At 43.1% G+C, this 20,402-nt stretch overlaps 1 protein-coding gene across 1 annotated transcript; it reads left to right on the top strand.

Moving 5' to 3' along the window:
- The first annotated feature begins 289 nt into the window (after positions 1–289).
- LOC119319116 (nuclear pore complex protein NUP107-like) lies at positions 290–10,510 on the top strand. The gene is made up of 25 exons (XM_037593615.1): positions 290–596; positions 1,313–1,629; positions 2,133–2,202; positions 2,455–2,570; positions 2,681–2,712; positions 2,815–2,940; positions 3,783–3,941; positions 4,337–4,429; positions 4,509–4,676; positions 4,855–4,953; positions 5,048–5,250; positions 5,331–5,388; positions 5,801–5,889; positions 5,978–6,109; positions 6,441–6,563; positions 6,956–7,054; positions 7,162–7,353; positions 7,673–7,844; positions 7,975–8,131; positions 8,305–8,507; positions 8,774–8,915; positions 9,012–9,172; positions 9,296–9,412; positions 9,501–9,601; positions 10,033–10,510. Exons 1-24 carry the CDS (start codon positions 493–495, stop codon positions 9,576–9,578), a joined length of 3,210 nt encoding a protein of 1,069 aa, XP_037449512.1. The 5' UTR covers positions 290–492; the 3' UTR covers positions 9,579–9,601; positions 10,033–10,510.
- The last annotated feature ends 9,892 nt before the right edge of the window (positions 10,511–20,402 follow it).

Below are 20,402 nucleotides of genomic sequence, written 5' to 3'. Positions count from 1 at the left end.
AACGTCCTATATTATGGGACGGAGTGAGTACAAAGAAAATGATCAAAAACTGGAGAGAAGTAAAACAGGAAAAGGAACCGGCCAGGAAAAAAAATTGAGACACAGAAAAAAAATATATGATTCGGGTCCTTTTGTCCGCAGCGATTTTGTCTTGGGTCGCCCTTCTGGGCCTGGAATTCACTTCTGTTCCATCTAGTAGTGGACCTGGGCCGACCTCCCGGAGTGGCCCGTGTCATAACAGTCTCCTCGCTCGGCCCGCAATCCCCTCCTCTCCTCCACTTCCCTCCCCTCCCCTCCCCGCCCCTGCCCGAACGGCGCCGCCCAACCTCCCGCACTAACACCGGCCATCCTCACCGCCTCCGGCCGCCATCGCTCCACTCCATCTGAAACAGAAGTGCAAACCGGGCAGTGGAGTCGAGGATTCTGGGGAGCGGAGGGCGGCCGAGCGGGCCCTAAAACCCTAACCCCTCCGGATCCACGCCGCGCCGGCCCATGGAGGTGGACCCGTCGCCGTCCCCGTCCCCGCCGCCAATGTCGACGCCGGGCTACTTCGACCCTGAGTCCTCCCGCCTCCGGGAGGAGTACCGCCGCTACAGGTGAGAGATGCACGCCCTCTTCCTCTTCCGCCTCTCGAGTTCGAATGCTGGCGTTGGCTGGTCCGGGTGGTTCGGTAGAGCGGTGGAGGCGAGCGTGGTGGCTCTGACTCGCCGCTAATCGAGTGGCGAAATGGAGTCAGAGTGAGTGGGGAAATCGATAGAATTCAGTCGTTGACGCTCAGATGTTTGGTACAAATGGTTTATTCGTCACTGAATCAGGTCATATGCTACTCACTGCTCATCCCACCCTGACAGCATTTTAAGAATATCCGCTGTAATTGGATAATTGCGGCGTGTTAGTCATTTTCTCAAGTAGTATTTTAGTAGCTCTGCCGTGATGCGATCATATAATTTGATGGATATGTGGAGCGTGCCTGGGCCGGACTTGGTTATTTGGTGGCCAGAGCACAGCAGACAAGTAGACAACCCAATTGGTGGGTTGATATTGCCATATTGGCAATGCACACTAAGTCTGTAGTATTTGTGACCACATGGAACACCCACCTCAGTGCTTGCAAGTGCTCGATGTCCGAGCAGGTTGTATTCTAGTAAAGATCTGTGCAATTCAGTGCCAGTACCTAGTGTAGCAAAAACATTCTTGGAAGGGTTAATGTAGCCTACTTGTGTGAAATGTGAGAACATGCCACTTCAGTATCTCTACTGGGACTAGTTGCTACGCTAGCTGATTTTGTTGTTTTCCCTTGTGGTTTACTCAGGAAGAGACTATCTTCTTCAAACGACTCCCCAATGTTGGGGACCTCAGTCTCCAGATTCTCAGAAGCAAGGGCGTTGCGTGATGGAAGCAGCATACCTAGGCGGCCCAATGCTGGTCTACTACTTGAAGAAGTCAAGCGGGAGGCTGCTGATTATTCCGACGTTGATGGCTTGAATGGACCGAAACTGCTGGATGGTGGTTCAGGTAGGAAGGCGGCAAGATCAATGTTGAATCTAGTCAAGCTGGAGGACGATATGCCACGAGAAGGAGAAACAACTTTTACAGCGTTTGCATCCCTTCTTGATTCAGCAATACAAGGTCAGTTTGACAATGCCATATGGGCAGTGATGCTTATAATCTAGCATGCTCTGCCGTTGCTGACAGTTCTTAATTTGAATATTGTATTTACACATTGTAGTTATTATTATTAACATCCGTTGTTTGTATATGATCCATGTCATTGCGTTCCCTTTTGTTTTGTTTAATTTTCACTAACCAATAAGTTAGTGAAAAAGGCTTCCCACAAACTAAGCTGCACAAATCTTCAAGTAGCAGTGAATAGTGAAGTAAAAGGTGCTTGAGTCATGCTCTCAACTTTAGAGAAATGTGCCTTTTCCTTCTTTTTTTCCCGTGAGCAGAGGACTTGGCGCACACATATCTATTACCAAAACCACGACAAAAATTATGGAATGGAGGGAGTACTAGATTAATAGCATGGAGAAACCTGTACTTTTGTTTGCTTACCAGAAATCTGTGAACACATACTATCTAGCTATATCCTTGCGGTTATTTGTGTTTACTGATGTGTTCTTCTGTTGTAGGATTGATGCCCTTCCCGGACGTGATTTTACAATTTGAGAGGACATGTAGAAATGCTTCAGAGTCACTAAGGTTTTATATTGCCTTACACTAGTAATAATGCTCCATTGTATGACTTTGTATGATTGGCATATTCTACTGCTGACCAATTCTTGGATGCAACTCTTTGCCACATTACACTTTACTGATATACACCACAATCATTATTTTTTCATCGCGTGAAGATGAATAATTATTATGCTACAAGTACTTTATTTTCCAAGGTAATAGATGCCTGTGCTGTAGCTTGTGGATGCTAATGTGGGGATGCTTTTTAATTTTCAGGTATGCCGCCACAGGAAAGGTTCGGATGGTGGAGGATAAACTTATGCAGCAAAAAGCACAACTATTACTGGATGAAGCTGCTTCTTGGTCACTTCTTTGGTACCTCTATGGGAAAGGTAATAACTTTTATGACAAGTCAGTTGAAGTAGCAGTGGCTATAAGTCAACGTTCTTCTAAGTAAACTGTTTGCTACGCCATGCATGAAATTCCATGTGCTACATTGCAGCAAATGAAGAGCTTCCTGAAGGACTATTCATGGTAAGCTACATTTCTAATTGTGAATGTCTTAAAGTCTTTTCCTTCTATTCATGTGCTTGTATCTGTGGATTTATCTAAAGGATATTTTGTTGTTGTTGACAGTCACCAACTACATCCCATCAGGAGGCTTGCCGCTATGTTGCAACAGATCTTACAGCACAATTGTGTCTGCGGATTGTACTTTGGCTTGAAGGACTTGCTTCTGAAAGTCTTGATTTGGAGAAAAAGGTAAGATAACCATGCTATGTTTTTTACTAAGACTTTAGTCTTTTCTATTTCCTGTTTGATACGTGGGATCCCTGTAGTGGAACATGATTGATTGAATGGAACAACCCGCCTTAGGTAATATAGATTCTAGAAGTTCCATCAATAAAAGAATTAGCAAAGTAAACAGATACATCTCTCCACGATATGTTAACTTAAATATTTGGTATTAAGCTACAATGTACTCCCTCTGAACAGGAATATAGAAGGAACAATGATCAACACGGTACTAGAATTGTCTAAATTACCCCTAATTAATATTTGTCAATATATTCAATGCAACTGCTCTCTGTTCCATCACCTAATAACACCAGCATCATCAAATAATCTGTGAAAGGAAATGCAAGCATGCATGTGAAATGTCACTCTGCCTCAAGGCGCTGCATTTGGTGCACTGAAATCAGAATGCAGGCAACCAGAGCATGGGCAGTAAGTGCATACAAGCGTCATTCTGACTTTTTCATGCAAACAAACATTAATGGCATGCAACCGGTGCATAACAGAGGGAAATTGAACAAAAGTATATGGAAGAAAGTGTGGGCCTTGTAATTGTGGACAAAAGCCAAAATGGAAGACGCTTAATAAAACTGGATGGAGGCAGTAAATCTCATGTGTACATCGCTCTTTCATAAAGATCTATCCTGATCATCTAAATTTCAGTAGTTATTTTTCTTCCTTGAATGACCTTGCTTTTGTTTAATCACACAATGAGCTATGGAGTAACAGAGTATTTAACTTACTATTCATGAGCAAATTGATGATAGAGGTACACACATTTCTTGTGGTGTTATATTTCTGTTCTGTAGGTGAGAGGATCTCATGTTGGTTCATATCTACCAAGTTCTGGTGTTTGGCATCGTACACAGAGGTACCTAAAGAGAAGGAATAATGATTCTAATATAGTGAAGCATGTGGATTTTGATGCTCCAACTCGTGAAGTAGCCCAACTTCTTCCTGATGACAAGGTAGGCTATTTGGTATCTATTTCGAATACAGTGTAAAGATCCTTTCATAAAGCTGCTAATAATTTATTATGATATTTAAAATGCTGCAAGTATGCATTATAATTGGTTCTACTTGACCTTTCCAGAATATTTTTGATACTCTTTAATGTGGTAATAGGCCACCTTTCACCTCATAATCTCACTTTAAGAGGATGCCTTGGATAACTGTCTAGTACTTAACCTTCAAATTTAATTATTTACTAAGTTAAAGCAGTAATTACTGGACTAACAGCACTACAAAGAAGACAAATCTCTTTCAGTTGTTAAAGATCTCTTCTCATTAATCATCTCTGGTGAAGTAACTAGAATTTGCCTCTAGTAAAATCAGAACTCACCTTTCCTTTATGTGTAAGCAGAAGCAAGATGAATTGCTTTTAGAAGATATCTGGACTCTCTTGAGAGCTGGAAGATTAGAAGAGGCATGTGAATTGTGCCGATCTGCTGGACAGGTTGGTCAGCTTGTATAGGCATATGTATTTATTATGATGGATCACCTCCACTTGATGCTAACGCCTCGAGTATATTCAGTCATGGAGAGCTGCCACTCTTTGCCCCTTTGGTGGCATAGATCTGTTTCCTTCCCTGGAGGCCATGCTCAAGAATGGAAATTCTAGAACACTACAAGCAATTGAACTGGAAAGTGGTATTGGACGGCAGTGGCGTCTTTGGAAATGGGCATCCTATTGTGCTTCAGAGGTAAACTCCCGTGCTGTACTCATGTTGTTGAACTATGCTGCTTTGCGCTTTGCTGTTATATTTAATGTGGTTCTGTAAATGTTACAATGGTTTTGTCTTCAAAATAGTTATGTGTGTATATGTTGCCAATACTTAATACTTTGTTAAACTCAACTCTAAATTAATTATACTATTGCAGAAAATTGCTGAACACGATGGTGGCCAGTATGAGATGGCTGTATATGCTTTACAGTGCAGTAACTTGAAGCGCACCTTGCCAATCTGTACTGACTGGGAGGTATGTATATTATTCAATTCATTTCTAAGCCTGCCTTTCTAATCTGATCCAATGTTATTCTCTCTGATGCTGGTTTCTTACCTTCATCTCTTAGTCAGCTTGCTGGGCAATGGCTAAATCCTGGCTAGATGTGAAAGTGGATATAGAATTATCTCAATATCAAACCAGCAGACCAGAAGAGAAAGAGTTTGATGATGATATGAATGGAACCCAGCTTGGCCCAGAAAATTGGCCATATCATGTTCTTGATCAGCAACCTCGTGATATAGCTGCACTTCTGCAGAAACTCCACTCAAGGTACTGCTGTACTAACATTGTTTAGAACTTCCACACATACACTATTTGCCTGCTTATTATATGTGTCACTTGCGATGCAGTGACCTTGTTCATGAAACTGTTTCTCGAGCATGTCGGGAGCAGCATCGACAAATTGAGGTAAGATACATTTCCAAGAGTGAAGAATATGCAATTTCTCTACTAAGTTCATTTAATGTTTTCTAGTACAGCTGGATAATTTACTTGACATTAGATAAGCGGAAACTGGCAGTAATTTACAGTTGCTGTACAATTTGCCAGTTTGATGGCTAGTTTAGACATGTGTTCTGAATCTGTAGATGATTAATCTGAAAACCAAGTATTTAAGCATTATCTTAGTTAACGTTCTACTAAATCTGTATTTTGCAAAAAAATTGTGAGTCAATCAAACATTCTGATGACTCATGCTATTAACTGGAATAAACACAAATACTCGAACTACTTTCCATGTAAATGGAGTTCTCCAATAGCTGTATAATTCAATTTACGATCGTTCACTTGCCTAACCATTTCATGTTTACTTATTTGGTAGATGAATCTCATGAGTGGAAATTTAGCTCATCTTCTTGACCTTCTATGGTCATGGCTGTCTTCCATTGAAGAGGGTCAAAACGTCTTGAGGTACTCCTTTTATGATTTTAGTTTAGATAACCCCATATTTAGTTTTGCTTTATTATTTAACTTTTGAGTAACTTCTTGGTCCAATTAGGTCCCGTGATGATTCCGACATGATACGTTTTGGGGCACATATTGTTCTTGTTTTGAGATACCTTCTCAGCAATGAAATGGAAGACGAGTTTGAGGAAAAGCTGGTTACTGTCGGTGATCTCATCATCAACATGTAAGTATTGTTTACCAATCTTTGTGTGGCTTTGAGCCTTTTTAGCCTTTTGGAGTAATGTCATGTTAAAATGGCATCTGTTTGGTTAAAAAAAGGCCTTTCTTGTGTCAGTTAATATAATTTTATGAAAAGTATTCAGTTGCATAAGTAGTTTTCTTTCTTTTTGTTGGGTCAAGGGCTTACTCCATTACTTCTACTGTTCTCTTAACTAAAGGTTAAGCTTGGTCATTGATCTTCAGATGAATCTTTTATTCCTATTTTCTCCATATTATGTTGGTACATTGCCTGTTTCTTAATCTTCACAGCAGGAAAAGCTAATGATTAATTCCAGGTACGTGAGATACTTGTTTTCAGAGGGGCAGGAAGAGTTGGTTGGAGTATATGCCTCTCAGCTTGAACGTGATGTTTGCATTGATTTGTTTGTGGACATGATGGAACTAAGGTTAAATAGCAGGTATTACTAAATGTGATTATACCTTTTTATATTTTTGCAATCTGGGAATTGTTACATATATTAGTATTCTGTAATCTTCTGTGACATATTAGTGCATGATGTACCTGTCATTGGCTGTTCATGTTTGTTCTAATATTTACCAGTAGATTTTAGTTTGTGAGCTATGTGTCTTCGGTGCAGTTCCCTTTAGCCTTAGATTTATGACAATTCCATAGAAAGTATAATTGGTACAATACTTGCATGTTCAACTTTTTATGTTTACCCATAAAAATTGTGCTAGGAATGTTGTTGTTCTTTCACACTGAAATGTTCTCAAATGTGTTATTGCTGATGGTTTATTTTGCTTCCAAGACTTTGATTAGCTGGCATCACACCTTTTTTTCCTGCAACAGCTTGCATACCATGTACAAGCTTTTCCTCTCTGCTGTGGAGTATTTGCCATTCTCATCTGGAGATGCATCCAAGGCTTGTTTTGAAGAGATAATTGAGAGGTTCGCTGATTGTGGGGATACATATAACAATGAAATACACCAAATTTCACATATTTAACTTATCTTTATTTGTGGACATGTTCTGACAAGATTTTAATTTAGTGCAGAGTTCTTTCAAGGTCTCGAGAAACAAAACCCCATCAGTACAATGAAGATTTTTCTGATGTTGCGGAACAGCATCACCTGCAAGCACTTCAGAAGGCAATGATCATTCAGTGGCTTTGCTTCACACCACCATCCTCAATTCCAGGCTTTGAGACGATCACAGGGAAACTTCTGATACGGGCATTGATGCATAGGTAACTATATCTAATTTGTTCTTGTGCCAGAGAAAACTTTGCTAGTCAATACATGCAGCCCTCCTGCATGGTCCTGGAAACATTTATTCTCTTATTGCATTGCGTCCGTATGTTTGTTGCTGAAATATATCAGTAAACAGTACTTGCTTATCTTTTTTTTCTTTGTTACCATTGAGTTCCTCTTTGATTGCTAAAACAGTACTCATTTATTTTTCTCACTTTGTGAGAGTTGAACTTATTTTTGGTTGATGAAACAAGATATTTATCCTCCTTTATACTTCGTAGCATTGCAACTTACCATCAATTTCTTTATCATCAGCAACACACTATTCAGAGAGTTTTCCTTAATATCAATGAGGAGAGTCCCTGAACTACCAGTAGGACCACATAAGTTGCTTGCCATCCTTGCCGAACCATTGAAACAAAAGGAAAATTTATTTTCGCTGGAAGATCAAGAGGTGTCTGATAACTTAGAAGAGTTTGAAGATTGGGTAAGATCTCATTTTTTGTCCTAATGTGTTGTGCTTCTTCTCTTGATGCTTCCAGTACTGGTATTTCCACTGAGAGTTTAGTCAGTACCTTGGTATTCTTGACAAAGTAATTGCTTTTGTGGTGAGACAGCACGAATATTACTCCCTGGATGCAACATACCGGGGTTGGCTTAGATGCGAGATGGAGAATTCGTCTGTTCCCCCTGAAATGCTTTCGGCAGAAGAAAAGGATCAAGCTGTTGCTGCAGCGACACAAACACTGGGGTTAGCATTCTTGTTATTAGAAAGTAAGTAATAAACTTTCATCGAAACACAAACCTCTTTTCTCGAAAACAAATAAATGTTTATATCATTATGGCCCTTTAGCCTACAAATATGCTTTTTAAACCGCTAAACATGTGAAAGTATACGGTGGTGAACTTGTTGCCATTATTTTATATTTTCTGGTTTTCTGTATCAGGGGAAGAGAGACCATGGTTAAATGCTGTCGAGACAAGCCCATTTGAGTCATCAGAGCTTGTTTTCCTTGAGTTGCATGCAACGGCAATACTCTGTCTACCTTCTGGGGAATGCATGACTCCAGATGCAACATCATGCACGGCTCTGACTAGTGCACTTTATTCAACTATCAGCGAAGAGGATGTGCTGCATCGTCAGCTGAAGGTCGAGTCCATCTCTCTTCTCCTGAAGGCCATATGGATATTATGCTTCCAAGATATAATATGAAGTGTTGTACATTACAGACCATGCCTTGGTGTTTATTAAGGATTATTAAAGCTTACACTTCAATTTCTTACATTTCAATTTCTAGTTATTGCTTGTGATGGTTTCTTCTGCAACCTTTTTTTTTTAGGGAATGCTTCTGCTAAAGGCTTTGTTGTTGTTGTTGGAATGCTTCTGCAAATTCTGACTGTATAATTCATGGACAGGTGGAAGTTAAGGTCTCGTCTAAAGATCCTTGCTGTATTGAAGTTGCGCTCCGTTGCTTAGCAACAGAAGGTGATGGGTTTGGTCTTCATGAAGCCAATGATGGAGGTCTTCTTGCTGCAATTATGGCCGCTGGCTTTAAAGGTATCTAGAATTTAGAACAAAAGTACGATTCAGTTCTTTTTCTTGAATGCAAATAATATTTTGTGCAATAGTTATATCGATAATTTATTTTTGTAGGTGAACTCAATCGGTTTCAACCTGGAGTTTCAATGGAAATTTCACGACTTGATGCTTGGTATTCTGATTGTCATGGTTCGGTTGAAAGTACTGCTGGTTATATCATTCGAGGGCTTTGCCGAAGATGCTGCCTGCCAGAAACAATTCTACGATCCATGCAGGTGATCTTGTAAATAGATTCTGCAAGTATCTGCCCTACTACATTGAATATAGACGAAATGGTTGCTGTTCTGCTGTTTCAGTACGCATATGGTATATTGATGTCCGATGCTAATATTTTGTAGGCATCCATCTCCCTTTCTGAAGCTGGCGATTCTCTAGACCGTTGTGATAAACTCATTGAGTTAGTTGCTTCATCAGATTCTGGGATGATGCACTTGTTCAGCCAGCAGCAGTTACAGGTTACATCACGTTCTTTAGTTTGTTCATCTAATAACTGCAGTGCAGAGTTTTTCTAATATCAGCAAATGTCTTGAATTTCCTACTCAGGAGTTCCTGATTTTTGAGAGGGAGTGCTTCATATGTAAAATGGAGCTTGAGGAGGAGGAGAGGCCTGCTGATGGCTAAGCCACTCTTGTTTAAATTATCAGGTTTGTCACCTGAAACTTACTCAGGAGTTCCTGATTTTTTTGTATATCTGGTACTGTGAAACAGTTCACTTTAATCTGATCGGTTACAACTTCACAATACCTCATATTCTGCCTGCTGCTTTACATTACCCTATCTGATGCTTAGCACTGCAGCTTTACAGCTTTGTAATTGCTTGCTCTCAGCTGATGGCATCAGCGGACGCAAATTAACTCACTTTAGTTGGACTATATATCATAAGGTTTTGGTAAATCTAATAGAAGAGGAGGCAGTTGCAAATCCTCTTGAAGGGTACACCAACATGGAAATCTTGTGCACTTTTTAGCTGCCCTGATACACATCTTCGTTACAGATTTCATACACATTGCGTACAATTGCTAGAGCAAAGAAAAATGTGTCATCTAACTTTCTCCAAACCACTCATGTGCCGCAGTTTATTGAAGCCTGAATCTCTTCCAAGGTCTTGCCTTTTGTCTCTGGCACGTTCTTCACAATGAATGGAATAGCCATGGCGCAAACGGAGGCGAAGTATGTTCCTGCAAGATTTCGAGGCGAAGGAGAAGAGTGTTCCTGCCAGATTTGCATATCAGTCAGATGTCCCTGGATGATTCATATATTAGACAAAAACCATAGGGGTCGGATGTAGATTTGGCAACGGGGGAAATATCTGCGTCCAACCCGATTGACCATGTCAATGTAACAACCAATTTCTCAGTTTATATGGTGTTGTAAGAAATCTTGAGTGATTGGATTGTTAGGTTTCTTGTGGTGGAACCTGTCTAACCCAAGTTGAAGTTCTAGACTTGGGATGGGTGCTTGCATTTTTCTGCGTTTATTTCAGGATGTAACTGCTTTATTCTTTCATGCGTCTGTGATGACTTTGTCAATCTTAACACATGTTGGCTCAGTCACTCGAAGGGTGCTCATAGGGATAGGGGTGACTATGTGTTTAGCAAAAAAAAAAAACCCTGCTATTTTAGACCTTGTTTTAAGTTATACAGAAGGATTTAGCATGGACAAGAAGTTCTGTCTAAGTCAGCTTTGAGCAAAGCAAAGTCTATTCAGATGTACCGATATGCCGGTGAGTGCGATGATTGGGACTTGCTCGGGGAATATACCGTGAATCTACATTCAACAGGTATTCCATTTGATGATGTTTTCATATACAAAAGTAATTAAAGGACGGACATAAAAGTGCACTAGCAGCATGCAGTGCAATGCAATGCAATGAAAGTCCAAATACGAGCAAACTACCAGCCATCGAGTAGATTCAGCAATGAATAAGAGACCTAATATGAGATTTGTGCATCGAACAAGTCCTCCCAGAGGGGGAGGGACAGTTCTTTTGCGTGATTCTGAATCACCCCCCTCCGTAGCCTGAGCATGCTTAACTTTCGGGTTCTATCCCCCCTCATTTCTAAGTCTGCACTTGTTGTTTTCCTCACAATAGTAAGATGTCAATCCTATTAATCCTCAGGAGTTTAGCTTGAACATGAAGTCACATGTTTCACTGTTTGAGTTTGAAACTATTATTCTAAAAACAATAATTACTTAGTAACACTAATATTTCTTGAATAAGTAGTTTGACCATAGTTTGACCACAGTTTGACCATATTTGACCAAAATTCAATACTGAAATAATTATTTTAATATTCTTGAATAATTATTTAGTACCACTAATACTTCTTATGGCCGTTTTACTTTTTCATAACACTTTCGTGTAGATTTTCGTGCAGATTTTAATATTCTTGAAAAATTTGACCAGATTTTCGTGCAGATTTTTTTGATATATTATGCGGGTTTTTTCGACATCGTATGCAAAAGATATGGCCGTTTTACTTTTTCATAACACTTTTTTGCAAAACATGTCCAAATTTAAGTTTTTTAATTTTCCTAACTAATAGATGTAGTAACATAACTACATCTCGAAGGATTATAATTTTTAAAGTTTTTATCATTTTCTTTTGTTTTTTACAAAACTGAAAAGGCGATCGGGGGTAGAGTTCCTTTAGTCCCGGTTCATGTCTCAAACCGGGACTAAAGGTCTAATCTTTAGAGCATCTCCAGCCGCGCCCCAACAAGGCCCACCATGCGACTTTTCGGTCGCCGGCGCCAAAAAATCGGCCCAGTTGCGCCCCTAAGGGCCCATTTTTCGCCGGCTCGGGCCGAAATTGGCGCCGGCGGACCCAACCCGAACCCGGCACGCTGGGGGGCGCCGGACGAACCGTTTTTGGCGCAAAAGAGCCGCGGGCCAGCCGCGTCAGCGACACCGCCCGCCTCGTCTTCTCCCGACGCCTCGGTTTCCCGCGGGGAATCAATAGCAAGGCTGCCGCCGGTCAGCTTTGCCATTGATTCCTCACGGGCGGCGCGTCACGGGACGACGCCCGACGCCTCCCCTCCCTCGGACGCGTACACACGGGCGCGACCCGGCTATATATGGCCTCACTCGCCTCTGGTGAGCGCTACCTCTCCCGAGCGCCGCCGCCGAGCTCTCCCCCAGCCCTCCCTCTCCCGTGAGCCGCCGCCCAGCCCCCTCCATCTCCCCCCCCTTTCCCGATGGCCGAACGCTTCCCAGGCGACGAGGCGGCGGCCAACGGCTTCGTCCGCCGCTCGCTCCGTGAACAGGAGTCGTGGCTCCTGTTCCAGGCGAACATCCCGGCGCCGCCGGCATGCGCGCCGGGCCGACGGGCTGGAGGCTCAGCAACGGGGGAGTGCCCATTCCCCCGTTGCCCGACGCCGTGGCCAAACCCTCGTACTTCGCCGACGAGGTCGAGGTCGTGCGCGCCTCCCTCACCGACGCCTAGCTCTCCCTCCCCCAATACGCCGCAGACAACCACGCGGCTTGGGCGGCGTACTTCGAGAGACGTCAGCAGCAGCGGCTGGCGTCCACCAACGGCGCGCCGGTGGTCGGCGGCCTGAAGAACAGCGAGGGGCGCCCCCGGCCGCAACCTTGAGGGCGTGCTGATGCACCTCGAGGGCGACAACAACCCGCCGTTGGCGTACCCCCCGGCGAGGGAGGCCGCCCCGGCGCACCGCCGATGCGACGGGCAATGGGCGCCAAGGAGGTTCGGCGCCTTCTCCTCCTCCTCCTCCTCCTCCTCGCGCTCCTCCTCCCACTCCTCCGGCACTCCAACGCTGCTCGGCATCAAGGCCGAGCCCGCGGCGGAGACGCCGCTCGGCCGGCGCACTCGCAGTGCCGGCATCGTCATCAACGAGGGCGGCCGGTGCGCCTCCTCGTCGGCTCCTCCTCCGCGCTTCGTCAAGCCAAAGACGGAGCCGGGGCTGGCGCCGGTGAAGACGGAGCACGGCGAGGTCGAGCTTGACGACAACGCGGCCTTTGAATGGGCATGCCAGGACTCCCTGAAGATGGCGAGGGAGCGCCAGTGCGCCGCCCTGCGGCGCTTCGCGCAGCGCCGCCGAGGCCACGACGAAGGAGGGGTCGTCATCATCGACGACAGTGACGACGACGACGCGCCACCACCGCCACCAGCCCGCCATGGCGACGCTGGGGAGGGGTCCAGCAGGGGCGCCCGCGTCAAAGAGGAGAAGGCCGATGACGGCGGCGACGACGCCGACTACTCGGCGTTCAGCAAGTTTTTTTTATTAGTTTACTATGCATGTAATGAAAATCCGCCAACATGTCTAACATATGCCGAAATTTGTAGTGTTTAAGCCGAACTTCGCCGAACTTTGGCTAAATTTGCTATATTTTTTCATTTTTTGAACGCGCCTGGGGGCGGCCCTGGGGGCGGCGGCTGGGGACCAACTCGCCCCAGGCCCATTTTTTGCGCCGGGTCACCCCCAGGCGACGATTTTAGGTGCCCCTTGGGGGCCAATGGCTGGAGATGCTCTTAGTCCCGGTTTGAGACACGAACCGGAACTAAAGGGTGCGATGCCCTTTAGTCCCGGTTCGTATCTCAAACCGGGACTAAAGGGCTCATTTGAACTGGGACTAATGCCTTTAGCCGCACGAACCGGGACTAATGCTCACATTAGTCCCGGTTCGTAATGCAACCGGGACTAATGTGTATATTGAGCTGTGATCAAAGCCATGTTTTCTACTAGTGCAAGGCTGGCGATGGCGGTGTTTCTGTGTCGTCTCCTTCCTGAAAACATTGTCGTGGAGAAACTCAAGACCTCTATCCACTACATCCGGGGAAAAATCTAGATTAGTTGATCGGATGACGGCGACGCTCTTGTGTCATTACCCTCTTGGGGGCGTCATTCTTGGAGGTGTGCACTGGCTCGAGGGACCGGTGGAGGATTTTAGCGGTGGAGCGACGTTTCATGTCACACATCGACAATGTGGAGTCTCGGCGGTGTGGCGCAGCAGGATCTCGGCAAAAGATACATGGTGATGGACGCGCGTATGGAGGTGACGTTGTGTGGCGCCGTGGTGGCGTCGACGGCAGGCCTGGCAAGGTCGATGCGTCAGTTCCTGATCTGAAGATGGATTGGTGGAAGACGGCGGCGACGGCCTCTGAGAGTGCGCCAGACTGGCGTGTGCCCTAGACTCGGCAACGGCTTGGTTGGGGCCTCTGGCTTTAGATGTTAGGCTTTGGTGCAAGGTCTGTTTGATATTTGGCTCGGACTTTCGGCACCCCTTCATTAAGTGGATAGGAGTATTGACAGATGTTGACAAGTAGGTGGCTTTACACTTACTGATGTATCACTTTGTAAGGTCATTATGAATAATTAGTAAAATAGTTGCATGCATCGTCCAGATGCAGAGGCTAAGGGTCATCCTCCTTTTTCTAAAAAGAGTTAAATACATCACGGGTGCCTCAACTTGTCCGGCACAGTCAGTTTGGTGCCTAAACTTGTAAAATACGTAAAAGTGGTGCTATAACTTGTCGCATGGTGCATATACGGTGCCTTCGCCCGTATGCCGTCATATGTGCTGTACGCGTGCGTGGTGTGACAGCTGGCGGCTGCCCCACATGTCAGTGTGTGTGAGCGTCGCCTGCGCTGGCGAGGTGCGTGCAAGTTATTTTTTGGAAACACCCTAAGGTTTAATTAAATGTGATAAAAAATGCCAACTCTTATGCTAGTAAGCGGGAAAAAAACAGTAATTGAGGGTTTTGATCTTGGTACCTGCAGTTTGAATGCTATGTACATTAGCCACTGGGATGATGAATACTTTCTGAACAACTGTTAGCTGGGAGTAATATAGTCTACGTATCGCTCTGCAATTTCCATTATGTTTTTTTTCTATTGTTGTTTCGTTTTATGATATGCAAAATTTCCAATATAAAAATATAATAAATTATCATAAATCTTTATTCTCTTTTTATTATTGTCTAGTTCGAAGAGGTAAACATAAACTTTTTCTAAATTTATGTGGATTTGAACAGTTCAACATATATTATAAAATATTGTGTAAATTTTTATTTATTATGTAATGTTGTAATTTGAAAATTTTCAATGTGTATTAAAATGATTGTGTAAAAACAGTAAAACTCTATAAATATGTTAAAAGTTTCTGTATAAATGTAAGAATAATTTTACACAATAAATTTTCTTACATGTTCAACATTTTATGAAATAGATGCTGTAAATTTTTTGAATGCATGACAAATATTTTTCAAAAACACGTTTACAATTTCTTAATACATGTGAGAATTTCCAAAAGTATGTTGAATATTTTTTTAAATGCACTAACACTTTTTTAAGTTAATGGCGGTTGTAATATTTTCTTATATTTCTTTACAAAGGGGAAAAATAATAATAAGCTAATCATGAAATTGGAAAAATAAATGAAAGAAAACCTTGTGTGGGCCCACAAGACGCCATTCTGAGCTCCTGGATTCAACTTCCGGCAACGCAACTTATTCTTTTTCTTTCTATTTATTATTTCATGCAGTATCACTTTTTTTATAAATAGGAATCTATTTCCATACTGCTCATACCACTACTATCGGCACATGTGCGCATGCTGTGTGCTCACGTACTTGTTTCGAATCGAGCCGGTGCATCTTTTTTTTTCTTTTTAGTACTATTTTATCCACATGGGAACCCGATCTGGCTGGTGCGATCAATGCAATTCGTCATATTTTAAATAAAATCCGAGGTGCTTTTGCAAAATTCAGTTAAAGTAGATAGAGTTTACTGTAAAACAACCAGCACGCTCCACTCACATCCATTGACATGTGGGCCAATGCCATGGTGGCACACCATGTGGGCAGTGCATACACCCAGATACGGATGGAGGTACCGTATTTGAACACTCGAACAAGTTATAGCCTCAATTTTGCGTATTTTACAAGTTTAGGCACCAAAGTGACCGCGCCGGACAAGTTGAGACACCTGTGGTATATTTAACTCTTCTAAAAAATAATCTTGTAGATGTCGAAGGATAGAGGACTTTTTATGATGACATCTACTCAATTGAGTACACAACCATTGAGGTTTACTTCCATCATGGGTGGCCGTGTAATCTCCTCATAGGATCTATCCCACCATAGGCTTGTCTTCTCTATTATCGTTGTAAAATGATAGTTTTTTTTGGAGCTGTGTTGGACATGTTGGTTGTGTGCATTGTGTTATGCATAGATCGGGCATTCCCTTTGTATCAACTCAATATATAGACTGAACGAAAATATCCTTTATAAAAACGGAAACTATTTGAGACCCAATTCGAAGTTATTGTATAGCCTAGTCCATCTACCAATGTGGGCACTGCATCGATCACAGCGCGCGCCGGCGGCTGGCGTTTCAACTCAACTCCCAAAGCACTGGATCCAACTCCCAAAGCAGCATGCTAATTAGGCCCTTCCCAGTGCTTCACCGTGGACAGGTGCTAAGCATGCCACATAAGCAAAAAGTGACATGGCACAACATTTAAGGAGGGGAGAGAGTACTTTGGTGACCCAGGAAGAACCAATGCCAAGCGCGAGAACCTAGGCAAACCACTTAAATGAAACAATTTGGCCAATGCATGAAAGACTTTAGGTGCTAACTCATTAAATAAAGTGTGCTTAGCAACAACAAGCTAAGCACCTATGCATTGGGGACTTGAGTTGCTAAGGTATTTAATGCACTTAGCACCTCATCTAAGCACCTTTGCATTGGGAGTGGTCTTAATGGCTAATAATTCTGTTGACCATTTTTTCTGCCAATTTCTTAACTTTCTTGGCTGGTCACAATGGGCAAGAACATAAGCTAGTAACTTCACACTTCCCTAGACTATGTTACTACCTCCATAGTGGGTAGGAACATCTATGTAGTGTCATGCAATGATGTATTTATTAGGTTATAGACTCATTGTTTCTTGGAGTGTGTGATGTTCCGGTAACTTAGCTAGTTACCACAAGCACCTCTCTCTTCATTAAATACGTGCCACATAAGCAAAGTTATATTGGAGTGTGTGATGTTACTCTTAAGTTCCTCCCCACTGTGACCAGCCTTATGGATTTCTTTCCTCCTATAAATACTTACTATCCGAGTATGAGCGGGACAAGAGTTGCAGATTTACCCCAAAGCGAATTCTAGGCTGCTGGTTCCATGTTTCAAAGGATTTGTGTAATTTTCAAACCCTTCTCGCTTTGGCAATTGCACTGTCGTCTATTCTTGTCTTTCCCATCTGAATCACTGGTCTTTTTCCTGCTTGTGCGATGTGTCCGTGTGCAGGTGCTGCTTTGAGGAGACGATGAGTGAGGATCATAGCCGGATGCTTTCATGGCTGGATTTCTATCTCCCTCTCACAGATTTCATAATAGGTATCTCTGAATCTTCTTCCTTTTTTTTTCGAAAAGGAGGAATTCCCCGGGCCTCTGCATCTCTTAATCTTCTGGTTGTGAAGAAGAAAGGGAGACGAAACAGAAAAGGTAGATGGTTTCATGTTTAGGAATGTTGGTGCTCACTGCTCAGAATCCTGAGGAATTAGATGTTCACAATAACGGAAAACAGCAATCTGGTTAATCATAGATGTGGAAAACGATACCAGTCAGGATGCTTCTATTCAGGGCTTAGTTAGCATGTTATTTGTTCCCATTTTTGTTGTTGTCATTAGAACTCCTATTTTCATTGATTTGGAATCAAGAGTCTGTAGCTGAAACTCGTACCATCTATGATATTTCAATGATATCATTAGCCCTCAAACTGTGAAAAGGAATCTATTCATATTTCGTTCCATGATTAAATCGAATTGTAGAAGTTTTGAAGTACCCATGTATGCAAGAAAACAAATTCTTTTATCTCCACTAACAGTAGATGGGGTCTTCTCTTTTTTTTAGTTTGCCCATGGGCCTCTGGAAGGATAGGACCGGCCCTGCTGCCAGTCTCACAAGCAAACCCTCGGCCCCGGATGGTGTGCACCAAGGAATGATGAGGCTCCATCCGACTGAATGGGCAGAATGTGGACGCGAAAATTTGATCTTGAAGCAGCTGTCGTTGACATCTCTGAACCCAGGCAAAATTTCAGTGAAATGCCCAAGGAGTGACATCTTGCAGCAGGTTGTTCCTCTGTTCCATGATGTTCAGGGTCAAGTGTCAAGTAGTACTACATCGTATGGTTTTCCTGATGTTTGGTTCAAGCAAGTTGCTGAACTTTGTATGTATACCTGGCCAGGTGAAAGGCTGGCGTTTCTTCATGTGGCTGGACAGGTACTTGGACATGGTCGCGGAGATTTGGATGAGAAACGCGGCAGCTCTTAGCATGTCGTGGGAAATGCAGCGACACGATGATGCCATGAGGGCTGGACTTGATGCCATGACAGCTGAACTTGATGCCATGAGCGCTGAATTTGATGCCATGAGCGCTGAATTTGATGCCATGAGCGTTGAGTTTGCAGCATTGAATGAACGACTTGGTGAGCTGGCCGCCCAGATTGCAAAGTTCCGGGTTTTAACGTATTTCCTTTTCATCATTCTTCTAGTGTTGATAGTGATACTACTAGTGAAATAGAATTTCTGTGTAATGAATTGTGATCACCTTCCTGTATGAACCAAATTAGGGCATATGATGAACGGCTGATATGGATAGTATGATCAAATTTTCCTGGAGGCTGACTTGTCGCGGTTATGTCTTTCTCCCAGATGGCTTCGGGCAAACATAATCTCGGTGGCAACATAAACAACAAACAGACTGATTACATCCTCTCAACAACAACCACATAATTATCATGTAAGCACTGCCACCAAATATCAGTGTTTTTTTTAGCAAACCGGAACTTAGGCAAACATAAGCAAGCTATTGTCAAAGGAAAGGGAAAGTAGTGGCTGCACTCACCTTCGGCGCACCCACGCAAGAAAACATATCAAAACATTTCAAAAAATGCTGAAACTTTGTGGGAATGATCATCAATAAATGTTATGGGCGCTTGCAAAGTTTGATGGTCAAATAACATTTGAGGAGCTCTGTACAAAAAAAAAATTACAAAATCTGCTTGAACTGTGCACTTACATTTTGACTAATTTTCAGTGATTTTGTCTTTTTTTGTACAGTGCTCCTCTACAGAGCCCCACTCTCATTTTCAAATCGAAATGCCGCTTCATCTATCAACAAAATCCACACAGATCCCTTCATATACCCATCTCTTGTTACAAGACACTTCAAAGTTGAAACATGATAGGATAGATCAGTTATCTCAAACAAACACATGCCAAATATATAATTGCTAACACACGAGATTAGCTATGCAGCTTCATGTATTCTTTATGGTCCATGAGAATGTTGCTGCTTTTTATGTCGCAATGCACGATCGGATCATCACAATCATGGTGCAAGCACGGCAGAGCTTGAGCTACATTCCTCACGACAACAACTCTCCTGGACCAATCCAGCTCCTTCACTAGCTCTTGCTCACACAGAATGGACGCGTAAGCTCCCCCTCTCGATAAGATCCTACACCAGGAATTTGCATCGGGAGCGGGAACAGAAGCCATATAGCTTGACGACGCATCGGTGCTTGATTTTTGTCAGGATTTTAATCTCAGCATGAAATGTTCCCTCATTGATGCATTCTTCCACTGAGAGGAGGAGCTTGGCAGCAAAGATTGTCACAGCCACGAGGCACGACAATATGACATACATGCATATATAGTCTGTTGATCTTGTTAACTGTTCAAAGGAAGTGAATGCATGATAAAGTCGAGGTACTTCAGAGTTTTTTGTGGTAGCCGTAGTACACCTTTTTACTCATGCTGGAGTACTAGTTGAGATCAATCATTTGACTAGAAGAAATCGAGGTTTATATTCATTTCGGGGTACCAAATTTGGTACTACAAACTTCCCTATATTTTATACACATTTTTTTTCGAACTGGGCTACTCGTTTCCATTATACTTGCATAACGGAAATACAAAGTCTGTTTTGTTGGGAAGAGCAGGGGACGGGGAAAGAGAAGTAGCAAGCTCGGAGCAATATCAGGAAACCCACTGTTATGTGTCTGAAGAACCTCATGCGAGGGCAGGGGGTCCTGCATTTCATTAAGAAGAAGAGAGATGATCCAGTTTATAAGGAAAACTGGATCCAAAAACCTAACAAAGCCCGGTTAATTGGGGGAAACTGAGTGAACATCGCAGAACAAACACAAAAAAGAAAAGAACACTAGAGCTTGGGGGTATGGACTAGGACACGCATAATCTCAAGGCACGTCGTCTGAACCAGACATAAGACCGCCAAGGCCCAGAGCGACTCGGCGTGGCTCAAGTGCAACCGGCCTGACTAACTGACTCTCAAAAAATAGCATCCATATCGAGCCTCGCCATCGCCACTTCATCTCAGGGTCGTATCCTAACATTACCTGCAGAGAACTTCACCAGAGCGCTCAAAGCCGCGACAGTTTGCAGCAAAAGCTTCTC

Source organism: Triticum dicoccoides, chromosome 1B (assembly GCF_002162155.2).
Source record: "Triticum dicoccoides isolate Atlit2015 ecotype Zavitan chromosome 1B, WEW_v2.0, whole genome shotgun sequence".
NCBI lineage: Eukaryota > Viridiplantae > Streptophyta > Magnoliopsida > Poales > Poaceae > Triticum > Triticum dicoccoides.
The sequence above is the reverse complement of the archived record's forward strand: the minus strand, read 5'-3'. Positions and strand labels throughout refer to the sequence as shown.

What these genes read in the sequence shown, in the direction of transcription:
- LOC119319116 (XM_037593615.1), top strand. Translation starts at nt 493, where the DNA reads ATGGAGGTGGACCCGTCGCCGTCCCCGTCCCCGCCGCCAATGTCGACG. An exon ending in TTTGAAGAGATAATTGAGAG is followed by an intron (nt 7,055 to 7,161) that starts GTTCGCTGATTG and finishes AATTTAGTGCAG; the next exon opens with AGTTCTTTCAAGGTCTCGAG. An exon ending in TAGAAGAGTTTGAAGATTGG is followed by an intron (nt 7,845 to 7,974) that starts GTAAGATCTCAT and finishes GTGGTGAGACAG; the next exon opens with CACGAATATTACTCCCTGGA.